The 16131-nt window shown below is 40.4% G+C and overlaps 1 protein-coding gene across 1 annotated transcript; it reads left to right on the top strand.

Annotated features, from left to right (window-relative positions):
- Positions 1 to 6061: 6061 nt before the first annotated feature.
- LOC122548277 (probable G-protein coupled receptor 139) lies at positions 6062 to 6886 on the top strand. The gene has a single exon (XM_043686807.1). The coding sequence runs from the start codon at positions 6062 to 6064 to the stop codon at positions 6884 to 6886; it is 825 nt and encodes a 274-aa protein (XP_043542742.1).
- Positions 6887 to 16131: the final 9245 nt, after the last annotated feature.

Raw genomic sequence — 16131 nt, forward strand, 5'->3', positions numbered from 1 at the left:
GCTAGAAAATATATACTTTTCACCTCTAACTCCAGTTACACACGTTTTAAAATTTGAATCAGAATTTCGTGTCCAGATTTTCAAAAATTGACTGTCAATTCTCAGAATTTCAGAATCTAGATTGAAATCATGATGCTTATAACAGTCAAATCTGAATTTGCTTCAGAGTGTGTGTGAATTCTGTATCATTTCAAGGGTCAGTGTTTTTGTTAGGATCTGTATCATTTTCAGTGTTTCTATTAAATTAGTGTTGGGCCCTGGTTTCAGAATCTGGATCACTGTAAAGGATTATGCAAGTTACAAAATTTCTATCAGTTTCAGGGTCTGTCTTAGCGTCAGTGTTTTATTGATTTCAATTATTTTTGGACTCTGCATCAGATTTCCCCGGGGCTCTATTCGTTTCACGGTCCGTATGAGAATTACATTCTGAATTCGATTCAGGGATTGCATTTAATTACACTTCGAAAAGAAGGAACTTATGTCAGTATGGCTTTGTGCAAGGAAGCTGGTGTCTTAAACATTTAGTTCAGCTTATGCGGAAGAGACACAAGTGTTTGGTAAGTGTGCAGCTACAGATATTATCCACATAAACTTTCCTAAAATTTGTGACGCTGTTTGTCATGATTGGGCGGTCTAGAACGTTAAGTCAAACGGGATCCATGGAACGTTTGCATGATTAAAACAAAATTAACTTAATCATCGAAGAAAGATAAGAATATTGGTGGATTTTTGCATAATGGCGAACCCTACCAAATGTTCTAGGGAAATACAGATATATTGGATGGAACACTGTCAAATGGTGGTTAATCTGTTAATATATTAAATGATGGATCTTGAAGTGGACTAGAAGAAGTCTGTATAAATTAAACACAGGACCATTAGAAGTATTGAAATACAGAAGGATGTTGGGGTCCAGAAGTGTAAATACTTCAGAGTGGTAACGCAACTGGACAAGGTGGTAAAGGAAACATGCTTGCCTTCATTGGTGGTTGCATAGAGTATAAATGTTGGAAAGCTGGCAGCCGGATTAAACTTCCTTTCGGCTACATTTGTCTTGTGGGCTTCTGGTCCTGGTACGAGGGATATGGACCTTGGAAAGTTTACTAAGGTGGTTTCAGGGATTCTGTTGGATTGAACTCTATCACATTTCAGGAGATTTGGGACAATCCGAGATTGTTTTCGCTAGAGCATTGGAAGTTGAGGGCCAATCTGAGAGAAGTACATAATATTATGCAAGACATTGATCGAATGGGTAGGCAACACCGTTCCCCAGGATGGAAGTATCAAATGGTAAGGGTCGTAGATTTGAGGTAAAGGCCCGGGGTGAAAATACTAAAGGAGATGCGTGAGGTAGTTTATTTTTCACGCAGATGTTAGCTGCCTCAAATGCACGACCAGAGTGCTTGAGTGAAGCAAATGAGGTAACAACAGTTAAGTGAGAACTGGATACAAACCTGAGGAGGCAGGGAATAGGGGAATGTTGATCATATGATTCAAGACTAGAATTTATTACAATGGCAGCATGGTTGACACAGTCAAGTTGGGTCTGTTGGTCTTCAATGTTATGTGAGAATCAGGGGCTTTATCAGAATCAATGCAAGCATCACTTTAACGTTCATTATTCGTTTCAGGGCTTTCATTTATCCCAGACCTGTGCGAGTTACAGGGTCTGTGTTAGGTTCATGATTTTGCATTGGACTTTGGCATATATTTGTTCTGGATCTGTCTTGATTTCATGGGTTTAATCATTTTCAGCGTCTCTACTACTTTCTGAACACGTATTAGGTTTAAAAGACTCGCAATATTTTTCACAGACTATAAAATTCCAGCACCTGCCATGGGATGAGTCAGTATTCCATTCTGTGTCTGCATTACTCTCACAGCTGCAACTTTTAAGAATCATTATCATACTTCTTTTTACCGATTTGCAAAGCAATTTGGAGGTAAGACAAAGTAAACAAATGAAGGAATACACGAGTTGGGTGTATGAAGGTAAATAATTCATTATGGTTAATAATCTCTCTGCTCGGCAAAGTATTGGAGACGATTTTGAGAGGATTTATGATTACTTGGAAAACCATATTTGGTTCGATATCGCCAGTTTGAATTTGGGAGGTGCACATCATGCCTCAAAAGCCTGACTGAATAGTTTGATAATGTAAAAAAATAATTGATTATGGTGGAACAGTGGATGTGGCGAACATGAATTTTAGCAAGTCATTTGCGAAGTTTCCACATGGAATGCTTATTTAGACAGTAATGAGGCATGAGCTTCAGTGAAGTCAGGCAGCATGGATACAGATTGGCTTGCCCAAAGACGGCAGAGGTTGGTGTGGATGGAATACGTTCAGACTAAGACTCGGTGACCAGCGGTGTTCCACAGGGAGAAATTCTGGAACCTCTGCTCTTTGTGATTTTTAGGAAACATTTGGATAAGGAAGTGAAAGGGTGGGTTAGTAAATTTCCTGTTGACACGAAGTTTTGTGGAGTTGTGTACAGTGTGAAGTTTTACTCTCGGTTGCAGCGGGTCATTAGCCGAATGCTGATAACAGGCAGAAGATTTCCAACCTGAAAAATTGCGAAGTGTTTCACTTTGGATGTTCTAATTTGAATGCAGAGACAGGATTAAAGACAGAATGCTTGCGGTGAGGAGGGGCAGAGGGATCTTAGGGCCTGAGCCCACAGATGCCTTAAATTACCACTCAAGTCAACATTATTGTTGAGAAGGCATATGATGTTTTGGCTTTTACGAGCGGTGGGCTTGTGTTGAAGAGCTGCGAATTTATGCTGCAGCTCTAAAAAACCCGATGAGACTATGCTTGGACTATTGTTTTCAATTCTGTCCGCCTTAATACAGGAAAAATGTGGAAACTTGAGTAAGAAAGTGCAGAGAAGGTTTACGAGTTTGTTCTGGGACTGGAGGGCGGGTCTTATGGAGAAAGTTAAAGGATCTAGGGCTATTTTCATTGGAGTGAAGAAGGAAATGTAATGTCTTCATAGAGGTAGACAAGATGATGAGGCACATTGACAGAAGGGATAGACAGATACCTGACTATGGTGGAAATATCTACTGAAAGGGGATATAAATTTAAGGTGATTGGAGGAAGATTTATGGGAGATGTCGGAGGTCAACTTTTTGTTTCACAGAGAGTGATGGCTGCGTGGAATGCACTGTCAGCAGTGGTAGTAGGATTAGATACATTTAGGGCATTTAAGCAACTCTTGGACAGGTACATAGAAGATAGTACAATGAAACATACTAATTTAGTCTAAACTGAGACGAGGATTAAAGCTCGCTACAACATTGTGGGGCGAAAGAACATTACTATTGTCTACCGTTTTCAGTTCGACAACAGACATTAGCGACTCTGTGTGCCATCTAGAGATTGACTTGATGACATGTTCAGTGAATCATTACAGTTGAGAGGAGACATCTTAGATAATGCATTATTAAAACGAAACAATCAGAACTTTTATTCGCCAATGCTCAGTGCTTTATATATTTTCATGTGAAGGTTGAAGGTTTAACGAGTTAACATTTTGTTTATAATAACAAATCAAACAAGCCAGGGTTGGGAATATATATGCAATAAATGAAGAATGAAATGTAAAGTGCCTATCTCAGGAATTACCCTGTAGAAAATGGGTATTGCGTGGGGGTGCAGAAATGTACACAATGAAGTAGTGTGTGTCCTTGTTCAATAAGATTGCTTGCATTAAACACCAGAGAGCTAAAATAGAGTTGATGGGAAACATATAGATTAAAAAATCGAAACAATCCATACCACAGCCAAAAAGGCCTCATGATCCACAATGTCAGGATGGTAAAAACATACACCAAACCAACTCTGCAGCCTTGCACATCTTTGCATTCCAAGTGTCCATCTAAATATATGCTTCTCAATTGAATTTCTCAAACTTTGCAAACGTTACAGAAAAAGGGATTTCACTGTATTTTCGTCATATGTTTGCTTACATTATTCAGTATAACACTTATAGTTATAATGATAGCATTTGGAATCTTTTGAGACACCAAGTGTTCCAGCGGTCATGCTTGTCTGCTAATGAAATGCTCGTGACTGTCATTCCTCAGAGTGTTGGAGGACGCAATTCTAACCAGAAAGCATTGGAAATACCGAGCAGTTCTGAAATTGCATTAGGGTGGGAAAGGGAATTACTGTTTTGCTTTGGATATGCTTCCTCTTCCTAAACTTGAAAATAATGATTTGCGGACTCCAGCATGTTTTTCCGTCAGTTCAATACAGAGAGATTGTCACGAGGGTGCAGGCGACTTCACTCAGAAAGTGCATCAATCAATGGACAACATAAGAAAAATATACTACACCATATTGGCTATCATTGGTGTTCCAAATAAGTGATTGTAAACTTTTCCAATGTTATAGATCTGAGGATTATTTTCTCCCAGTTAGTTGTACAATTGGTTTACAGTACACATTCATGCCAACAGCGAATGTTCAGTTCCATGAAACTTGCCATGTTGGTCCTTATTCTCAAGTTCTCACCTTGACTGAAGTTTGGTATTATTAGCCTTAAGCAACCACTTGTGACCTTTGAATGCAATGTCGTAAGGTCTTTTGAGATGTTCATTACTTACGTGTGAGGGATCTGCATGCAGATTTCCCGCTTTCACCACGGTATTAGACATGTTTCTCCGGTTCTGATTATTATTTAAAAAATTAAGTTCAAATGGTAATTTCTGTAATTCAGAAGACTTGATTGGCTTCTGAGTATTCATTCCATTGGGTGATCAATAGTTAGACATGTATTTGCAGATCAGGCCGTCGAGTAATTCGTAAAAAATGTCTACACTTTCCGATTTCGGGTATTTATAATCTCACCAATTGGTTAATTCTGTTCCATGTTATGAATGGTGGAACATTTTGCAGAATGGTCTACTCTCTGTTCGTCCGTTTAGATTTCTGCACAGCTAAGCTTATCCCTTCATAAATCAATGTGCAATAACCTAGAGCACAAAGAGGAGCTATGCCCAATGGAAATTTGATGTCAAAACAAAAGGACACTAGCAACACCAACATAAAATAATATCATGGACACACTGAACAGGTCTGGCTGCATCTGTATTAAGGTTAATCATGTATAAGCAAATAAATCAACGTGGAAATTGGATTAATGCTCATTACTTGGTGCAGGTTTGGGAAATTAAAAGAATTAAATAGAAAAGTGAAAAAAAAGAGAGAAAGAGAAGCATTACTGATAAGAGGAGCGGGAATAAAATGTTTTATTCGTGAACCGAGAATTAGACGTACAGTCACGGAGACCTAGCGCATATAAAAAGGCTATTTGTCCCATCATATCAGTGCCACCCAGCAACAACTTTCTCACTCCTCTAATCTCATTTTCTTGCCATTAGCCAAGAGACCACGAGCAAAAATATGTAAACATTTGAAAATAGCCCACTGTGCTGCCAGAAGAAAAAGGCCATTGAAAAGCAAACATAATGTTGTGGACATGGGAAATCAACATGAAGGAGATGCAACAAAACCACGCAAAACAGAAAACGTCAGAAAAGCACGGCAAGTCTTGCAGAATCTGTACAGACAAATCACAGTTAATGTTTCTGATTCAGTAACACTGACTCAGAACTAATCCAAGGAGAGTGTGTGCTCCTTCTCCTGACCTAGCATGACATCACACCCTCAGACCAATCCAGCACCCCAAAGTGGATCTTTCCCACATAAGTTGCAGTGCTTGCCTATCAACCTTCTCCCTCATCTTCCATCTATCTATATTACAGCCTTGAGTACTCAATATTCGATTTTAAAATTTAAGAATATGAATTCAGACCTGCAAGCACAGAGTATCTATCTCCTTCTCGCCTAACAGTAGAAATCCCATCACATTTTTTCGCTGCCTCGTTCGGCAACATCTCCATGCAATGTATGAACTGAATCCATACAGTTTGGAAACAGACCATTTCAATTCCAATTCTTTTTTTTTTGCAGTAAACCTGGTGGCAATTGCTATCCTATCCCGGGGAAGGTGCGGCATCTCAGCCTGCACCACTGGCTACTTGGTAGCCATGGCAGCAGCTGATCTAATGGTCATCATTGCAGAAGTCGTGCTGGGGCAATTCAGGTATTATTACTTCCCATTAGGTTTTCTCGACATCACTCCAGTGTGCAGTGTGACCTATTTCTTGGCTCGTGCAGCTGCCGATTGTTCCATCTGGTATACTGTGACTTTAACATTTGATCGATTTGTCCTCATTTGTTGCCAGAATCTGAAAACAAAATATTACACCAACAAAACTGCAGGCGTGGTTTTAGCTACAACCAGCCTTCTGCTTTGTTCCAAAAACGTTCCATTCTACTGTGCATATGAACCTGGAATGATCATTGACAACGTACCATGGTATTGTCACACGAAACCAAGCTATTACTCTGATCCTGCATGGTTGGGATTTGACTGGCTCGATACAGTTTTAACGCCATTGCTCCCATTCACTTTAATTCTCCTGCTTAACGCTCTGAGAGTCCAATACATTTTAATGTATAGTCGAGTGCGCAAGTGTTTGAAGGTTCACGGCAAGGGAAGAGACATAGAAATGGAAAGCCGAAAGAAATCAGCAATTTTACTGTTTACTATATCGGGAAGCTTTATACTTCTATGGCTAAACCGTGTTATATATTTCATATGCTACAGAATTACAGGAACTGATCCTTTGAATTACAACAGTTCATCGTATGTCTTTGGAGAAATTGGATTGATGCTGAGAAATTTAAGTTGCTGCACAAATACAGTAATTTATGGAGTGACCCAGGCTAAGTTCAGGGAACAGCTCAAGATTGCAGTGAAGTATCTGTATACAACAATAATTCAATTTCTCACTAAACAGCACAATTGAAATCAGTGGAAACGTGGTTCATAATTACGATGTGCTTCGTAGTGCAGCAATACCGTAGAAAGTTGAATGGTGGAAAGGTATGAGTGACGAGATTTCTACATCCTAAACTCATACATTTGAGGGTGAACAATATGTCTATCCTTAACACTCAGCAACGCCGTCGAGGTTTCACGCATGTGCTGTCCTTCCTTTGCACTCAGCTTGCAACAGCCTCAGGGGACTAAAGAATATAATCCTTTTACCTTCAGTCTGTTTCACACTTTCTCCTCCCTGTGCTCTGATATCGTTGACTTGAAAGCCTTTGTTACTACACCAAATCTTTGCAACGCTCAATGTCTTGCAATATTTAAAAAAAAGTGAAACATTTCCAGTCATCATCCGACATTTAAGATCTTGCAAAACTCTCTATCTCTGTATAGCTGACATTTCGAAAATGGTATCCACATTTACGTCCTCCAGCACTGACAATCACCCCTCCAATATCCCCGACTGTTTCCTGTTTCATTTAACACCTTCAAGTAATGCAAATCTTTCAGTTTCTTAGTCGTGTCCATCTCTTAACAATATATGTCGCAGTAACAATGAGAAATTCCTGCAAAAAATGGCTTTCAGGGACATTGCAACATCAAAAGACACACAAAGACTCTAACACCAGAGAAAATATTGCCACCTTGTGGTGGCCCACAAATTCCGTAGTCTCATCGACTCCAAATATCCTTCACTATCTGTCTTACTCTTCCAGAACCTGTACCCTTTCCAATCAATCTCACCTCTTCCAGCTCACTTTCGAATCCATTTCTGTAAAACCACGATAGATTTCTCTGTATCTCTCTAAATTTCTGAAATCTCATTGTGTCCCGAAAACACTCGCTGTTTCTTTGTTGCATGCTCCAGTCGCTACACTCAGTTTGCTGACTGTCATATTTTACGGCTCTGCAACTCTGAGTCTCTCTGTGTTATACATTGCAATCAACCAACCTTCCTTTTTTTCATCTTGTAAAACAGTGTACATCCTCATTCCATATGAAACCTTACATGGACACAGCAATGTTCCCATTCAATGTATTCGTCTCCTAAGTTTCTCCAACCTTCCTCCTCTTTGTAACCTCTGCCGACAATGCAACCCACCTTCTATCTTTGATATAACTCATCCCTTCAACATCACATTTCTTTCAACTATGCTGGATCCTTAATGTTCCTGAGTTAACTCGACACCGTTATTTTTTGAGTCCTTTAATGCTTAATATATTCACAATTGGTGGACATGTGAGCTCAGGTAACTAAGAAGTTCCTTCCAACAAGTATCAGCGAGTCACAGATCCACAAAACACAGAAACAGCACTTTGGAAGTTTCTCATCCTGACCACAGGTTGGGGGAGATTGAAAAAAATGAAGCAGGGAATAACCTTCAAATCACTTAGAGCTGTCAACTTCTTAAGAATCTGCAGAAAGTAACACATCGTGAACTAATATCTTTCTTTATCTGGATATAGAGGCCAAAGACCTTCAACACTGTAAAACAAATGGACAATTAGCTCTGCACTGATGGAATGCAATTACGACACGACTCGAATGCAATTCTCAGCCCCTTGGCACTGCAAATAACGCTCTAAATACTTATTCAATGTTGCGAGGTTTTCTACCCCCAGCTGCCATACAAGCATTAAATTATTTTCCCACCACCCTTCAAATGAAATTGTATTTCCTCAAATCTTCTATAAACTTGCAACAGCTTTCGTAAAATGTATGCACCTCTGTCATTAATCCTTTGGCGGACATATTTCGTCATCTCCACGCTATCTTTACATCTCCAAATTTTCTTCACCACAATAGTGCCCCTTTTCATTGTTGCCTGTTCTGGTGTGAACCAAAAACAGTGTTTCCATTTTCACTTCACAACTGGAACTATCCATCCCGGTTATAGTTTTTCAAAATATCCTCTACGTCGTCTCCAGTGCACTCACACACATCCTGCAACATAGATTCTGGGACTGCACATAATATTCGAATTATGGCCTAACTAACATTTTCTACATTCGCGGAATTGCCTCTCGGCTCTTCAACTATCTATTAAAGGATAGGCCTCCATATGTCTTCTTACCTGATACATTAAGAAAATTATATGCATGCATATCAGAGTCTGTCGGCTCTTTCGTGCGCCCATGGTCCGACCCGTCATGATGTATTCCCTGGTAATTTTTTCCTGCCCAAGCACACCATCCAACAGTGAAAGAGATTCTTCGTGCTGACTGATCAGTGATGCTGAGGAAAGACGGACCTTTATGGATGAAGGTATTTCGATTTGATGGAATTTAACTGACACTACAAGAGATGTCGCCTGACTCTCGTTTCGGAGCATCAGTGCACATTACCAAACTAAATAATAAAAACTGTAAATTACATTAAACCGAAAATGACATTGATATCTTTGCACACCTTCCAGGAGGTACTGGAATCAACAATGTAATTACAATGTAATAGACGAGAACAGCCCCACTCAAAATATGTCAAATGAATACCATAGACAGTTAGTTTTCTAATCTTGAAGTCAAGCACCAGGTGTTGCGTTGACATGAAATTTGATTGTGCAAAACAATCAAGCATGAAGGAAAATACGCGCTATTCATGTCCTACCTTTAATGCAAAGACAAAACCAAAGGAAACAAAAAGGATTGGATTATCTACTGAAATATTTTGCAAAATACTAAACAGCTGTTAAATATCTGCTCCAGTATAGTAACATTTCTCTGCAATGGCACAGTCAGTAAAACAGATCGCATCAAATATATCTCTAGCAACATTATGAGAACCCCAGCTTTTAGCTGGTCGAAACAGAGCTTCCACTTCCAGCGCACAAGTGCCCAGTGCTGCGACTGGAAGCTAACCTAAAAATCCTGAAGATCGCGAAGCATGGTCTAATGCATTCTGCTTACTTTAGTTATTCCAGTTATGAAAAGGATAAAGAACCAAACACTCACAAGTTGCTGAATTAATTGACTTGAAGCAGAGTGCTCGATGTTTTCAACTACGCTTTATTAAGAAACATACAGCGCTTAAAGCCATAGTACATTCATGCTTCCTTCGTTGAAAACAAAGATTGCTTCACTTTCTAAGCAAAATCGGTCTGCCATTTTTAGAACCTGACAATACATGCACATTATATTGACGGTAGGCATGCGAATGAAGTGGGATGGGGGTTCTGGTTAGCTCCTGGAAAGCTAGTTTGCAACATAGAGTTAAAATGGCAGTAAAGTTTCTATTCCTTTATTCGTTGAGATTACCTTTAAGCTCTGCCTTCTGATGCTCACCCCTTGCCTGAGACTTGGTGACTTTCAGACTAACATTGCCATCAATTGTCCTGAAACAACCGTGCTTTCAGGTACAATGGTGACATTTAAGATACATTTTGATAAGTACATGAATGGTGAAGTTTTCAAATGATGTGGGCCAAACGCAGGTAGGTGGGACTAGTTTAGTTTGGGAACACGTTTGACGGGGATTAGTTGAACAAAAGGATCTGTTTCCATGTTATATGACTCTATGTCATTACACCGGACTAGTCACAATCTGCCAATACAAGGACGATCCACTTCTGCTTACTTTCTGTCAGACAACTGAGAGACCATGTCACTGCATTACTTCCAATCCCATGAGCTGTAACATGGTAACTAATCTCCTGTGCAGAACTTCAACAAAAAAACCTTCAGAAATTCAAAATGTACAATGTCCATTCTGCCAAAAAAACTTCCAAAATTGAAAATCGGTGATGGACATTCAGACTATCAGTATGAATTTGACTAATCACCTAATTCAGTCCCCTGTTTTGATTTTTCCCCCATACCTTTTGATCTTGTCAGACTGAAGGTCTATATCCAACTCCTTCTTTAAAACATCCAATATTTTGTTCTCAACTACTTTCTGTAACAGAAAATTCCATAGGCTCACCACTCTCTGGGCAAAGACAATTGTTCTTACCTCTGTCCTCAATGACCCACCCCATATCCTTATACTCTGACCTCTGGCTCTGTACTTCCCAGTCGTGAGGAGCACCCATCATTAGTAATCATCATTCTTCTAAACTCCAGTGAATATAATCCTAGCCAATTAAGTCCAACCACTTCAGGAATCAGACTGGGGAAACAGATTTGTTAATGATGCTTTCCCATTTTCAAATCCATGCTGACAACATTGATTCAGATCATCATTTCCCAACTGCCCGTTTATGCAGATTGCTCATCATCAGTATAAATCTAAATTTTCAACTCTTCAGAATAGATTCCATAAGCCGAATAAAAGGGTCGCTCAATTAAATGAGTATTGAAGCAGGTCGTTTACAAACTGTGGATACCCAACCTAGTTTAGGTGCCAGAGAAGCAGATGTGTCAAAATGAGAAATAACATCACATTTATCTGACAATATTTGAACTTTAAGCAGGTTTAGAAATAATAATAAATAAAACTCATTTCCATTGAGACAATCATGGTGAATGATAAGAAGACGAAGGAAAGAAAAGTCCTTCAGCAAACCTTATGACCTTAATACAAACATGAGATGTAGGAGCTGAAGATAATCAATCAGCTCATTGAGTCTTCTCCTCCATTAAATGAGATCCCAGTTTGATCTGAAAATCCATAACTTCACTTTCCTGTCTTATTCCCATAATCCTTGATCCCTGATCTGCTTAAAAATATGCAATTCCTCTGATTCAGGAATCCAAACCATGCGATCTTAGTCAAAGAATTAATGGTCAGCCATTCTCCAATGAACTGGGGAGAAACAACTTCAATCAATACAGTGAGAAACATTGGAGTTCACGATTTCAGAGAGCTGAAGATGCTCAGTTATTGATTATGTTCAAGGCAGAGTTTGACAGATTATTAGATACTTAGGGAAGTAATGGGATTGAAGGATCGGACACTAAACTGCAATTTTTAAGACCAGATCCTGTTGATGGCAAGAGAGGCACTCGGATCTTAATGTCTTCCTGCTTCTATCTCTTACAAATGTAGTAAATTGAGAAATTTGCGTGATGGAATGAACCTTATACTATTGAACAGCTTAGCTCTTCCCGTAACCACCTGCACTACACCTCCTCCCACCCAATACCCTACAAGAACACCATCCCATTTTCCCAACTCCTCTGCCTCCACCGTGTCTACTCAGACAAGGAGACATTTCACTCACAAGCATCCCAGATGTCCACCTATTTAAAACAATGCGTTTTCCCCCCTCTGTCATCGAGACAGCCCTTCATCACACCTCAACCATTCTCCATTCCACCGCTCGAAACAACCCCGCTTTCCAAACTCAATAAAGACTGAGTCCCCTTGTCCTCTGCTACCACCATACCAGTTTCCACATTCACCTTATCATCCTTAATCCTTCTACCAACACCAAAAATAACTCATCACCAAGAATATCTTCCCCTCCCGCCTCCATTGGCAATAACAATTCCCTTCGTCAAGCCTTGATTTGCACCATTCTCCCCATCAACAACCCGAACCCTGGCAACCGTAAAAGATGCAAAGCCTCCCACACCTCTCTCTCCAGGGCCTCAAACAGTCCTTCCAGGTGTGACAGAGGTTCATTTGCCTCTTCTGCAATCTCATTTGCCGTCATCAGTGCTCCTGAAATGGTCTTCTCTGTATTGGACAGAGCAAAGTTAAACTCAGGGCGGGAACATCTCAGCCGGACTTGCAAGAGTCGACTTGACACCCTAGTCACCATCCATTTTAGTTCCCCTCCCACTCCTCCAACAAGACCATCCTCAGCCTCTTCCATTGCCGCAGTGAATCAGACCTCAAATTGGAGGAACAACAATCTTCCACCTGGGCAGCCTACAGCCCGGACAACATAACATTGAGTTCTCTAATTTCAAATAACCTTCCTAACCATCCACCGACTTCTTCTCTAGCCCATCCTCTTCCCTTCCATTCCTCTGATCGATCCTTCCTTCCAACTACCAACTGGAATCAGTCTTTGCATCGACCAAGCAGGTCATATATTTTACCTGTGTTCGCCCATACCCACCTCACGACTGTTCTGCTCTCCCCATCCAATACCCTTTCCCACCCCCTTTTGTCTGCAGCTCCTCTTATAGTCACACCTAGCCCTGAAGGAGGTTTACATACAAAATCACTTCTTGATTCTACCTGTCTTGCTGTGTTCTTTCAGTCTCCTGTTTGTCTACCTTGGATTCTAGCATCTGCAGTCGTTTTTTGTCTCGAACTCTTCCCGTCATCCCTGAAGTTTGAGTTGCTTTTATTCAGATCTAGGTTTACAGTATTACTGTATATAACTGATCCCAAAATGAAAATTGGATTGATTGACCAGAAGTTTTAGATTAACAATTTGATTGCCATGATATTTCATATGTGAATATGTTCTCAAAAGGCTGCCGAAATGCTTTAAATAAAGGAAGATCAAAATTTATCAGACAAATTATCAGCATGGTGGCTCAGTGGTTAGCACTGCTGCCTCACAATGACAGGGATCCAGTTTTGAATCCATTCTTGACGAATATTTGTGTGGAATTTGCACATTCTCCACGTGTCTGCGTGGGTTTGCTGCAGGTGCTCCGGTTTCCACCCACATTCCAAAGGTGCGTAAGTTACGTGGATTGGCCATGCGAAATTGCCCATAATGTCCAGAGTTGTGTAGCTTAGATGCGTTAGCTAAAGGATTACGAGGATTACCATATGCATGATTGCAGGGGTAGGGTGTTGGGATTCTCTTTGCGTGGACTCATTGGGCTGATTGGCCTGATTCCACATGGTAGGAATTCTGTTCTATTCTCAAAAAAGATCAACAAAAACACAAACTATCTTACATCATATAGGAAGTAGTTGAAAAAGTCTTTAATCTGCATACAATCCGGCTAACCTCGAGGAAGTACAGAGCCGGTAGTAGGCATTATTGTTCATAAAAAGGAACTGGACATTCCTCTTCAAACAGAGTGCCCGGGTTGAAATGTCAGAACGTTATGCCAAACGTGTACCAAACTGTGGTTAGATCATGCTTACATATTGCATGCAGCGCTGTTCACTGTATTATCAAACATGTTAAAAAAGACGAAATTCAGAATTACCCCTTTAAAATTACAGAGCAGGCCATGTCAAACTGAGATCAGAGGAATCGCTTGCCTCAGAGAGTAGTTAGCCTGTGAAATTCTCTACCACAGGAAGTAGATGAAGGGGAAAAACCCACTGAAACTGCTCAAGAAGAAATTAGATAAATTTCTTATGTCTGAAGGGGTCGAAGGGAGAATGTGTGATCACTATTCATGATCTTAATGAATAGTGGAGCAGGCTGCAAAGGTTAAGTGGCGTATTGACAGAAATTATTGCTCAGTTGCAATTTACTACTCAACAGTTTGTTGTTTGTGTTGTGCTTTGCAAAGATTTAACTGGTCTGCTGCCACCCCGTTCTAACTTTCCCTGTGGAGAAACTCCCTGCACATTGATGATCAAAGGTGTTACACCACAGGGAGTGAGACACTGAACAGTGATAATCTAAGGAATGATTTTCCCAGTGATGACAGTGTGAGGGGTATGAGGTGCAGGAGGTAGAGAATAAGGCAAATGATATGTCGACCGTCATAGAGTGAGGATTTGTGTATAGGAGCTTCACTGCAATTGTCCAGGGACTTGGTGAGATCACATTTGATACTGAGTGCAGTTTTGATGTTAACTGATGACAGATGCTTTGACTGTAGAGGGATTGTATCAAAGCTGTACCAAACTGATTCCTCGGATGTTGGAAAAATGTTTGAAAAGAGACTGATTTAGCTAGAGTTACATTTATTGGAGTTGAGAAGAATGGGGTAGAGGGGTGGATCTTGTAGAAACCTATGAAATAATAACACGACAAGACAGGAAAAATATAAGAAGAATATTCCTGATGACCGGAGCATTCAGACGCATAGTTCATGCTCAAAGAATATGGGATAGACCATTTAGAATTGTGCAGATGAGATACTTCTTCATTCAGACAGTGTTGAGCCTATAGAATTCTCTGCCACAGGAGATGGCTAAGGCCAAAACATGAAACGTTTTTGAGGAGTTATATATAGCTTTAGCACTAACGAAATCAAAGTTATGGGAGAAAGTGGGACCAGAGTACTGAGTTGAATGACCAGCCATGATCATATTGAATAACATGGCAGGCCTGATGGACTGAATGGCCTACAGCTGCTATTTTCCATGTTTCTACACGTTTTTTCTTCGGGATATGTAAAGAACTGGAGATAGAATAAGTGTGCACCTTCATTCAGAGGGAAATCCTAGGACTGATGGGGGGTGGGGGGGGGGGGGGTGGGCGGTGGTGAGGGTTAGTAAAGGTAAACGTGAAAGTTCTGTCATAGATTTAATTGCCTGTTACACTTTGACCCTGAGTACTGTTGCCTCACTCTGATTCACTGCTCAGTGTAAGATTTGTCTGAACTAATTATTCTTTGCCAACCTTTTTTTTTATCTCTGTTGCAAAGTCCACTGTGCTCATGTTTTGACAGGAATAGTTGTTGATTGAAACTGCCGCTATGCATAGTCTGATAAACTGTCAATTCCACTTGAAATGCAATTGAAGTCATCTTAAAGGCAGATGCAGCATTATTTCACTGTTTAGCAGGCACTGAACACAGTTTGGTGAGGTCTGCACTGTGCTGTTGTACATCCCTGGTAATCCCTGCTGCAGTTCACAGTCTGAAGGTTGGCAGCTGGCCAACTTCATCCCAGTTTCAAATTTTCCTTCAGTTTCATCCACAATAAAATGCTCCTATCAAGCAGATGATTCACATTGAAAGGCTTTGAGTCATAACTGCATTCAGTGAGGCCCAGAAAATCTCCTGATTTTAAATATTTGTTCTCCTGTTTCATCAGGGCATGCCACTAGATTTCACAGTCCAGTGTGCATGCTCCCTGGAGTCCCTCATCCCGGTCATCTGAGTAGACCTAACTTCAGGTGATCACATATTAGTCAAAGCCTAATGCATATCACCGCAACTCTTGCACATCCCTCTGTTGCATGTCATAGTGCCTTACAGCTTCACCTTGGGCTGATGGCTCCTCAATGACCTTCTATGAGGAAAGAAAAGGCAATGGAATGCGGTCTGAACGTTTGCACAGAGAAATCACAGATAGTGATGGATCAATGGGGGAAAATGCTTGGAATAAATTTGAAGAGAAATCTCTTTCAGAGATTTAATTGCTCTGCAGTAAATCTTGCAAATTCAAATCTGACCCCTGAA

This window comes from Chiloscyllium plagiosum, unplaced genomic scaffold (assembly GCF_004010195.1).
Source record: "Chiloscyllium plagiosum isolate BGI_BamShark_2017 unplaced genomic scaffold, ASM401019v2 scaf_8647, whole genome shotgun sequence".
NCBI classification, from domain to species: Eukaryota; Metazoa; Chordata; class Chondrichthyes; order Orectolobiformes; family Hemiscylliidae; genus Chiloscyllium; species Chiloscyllium plagiosum.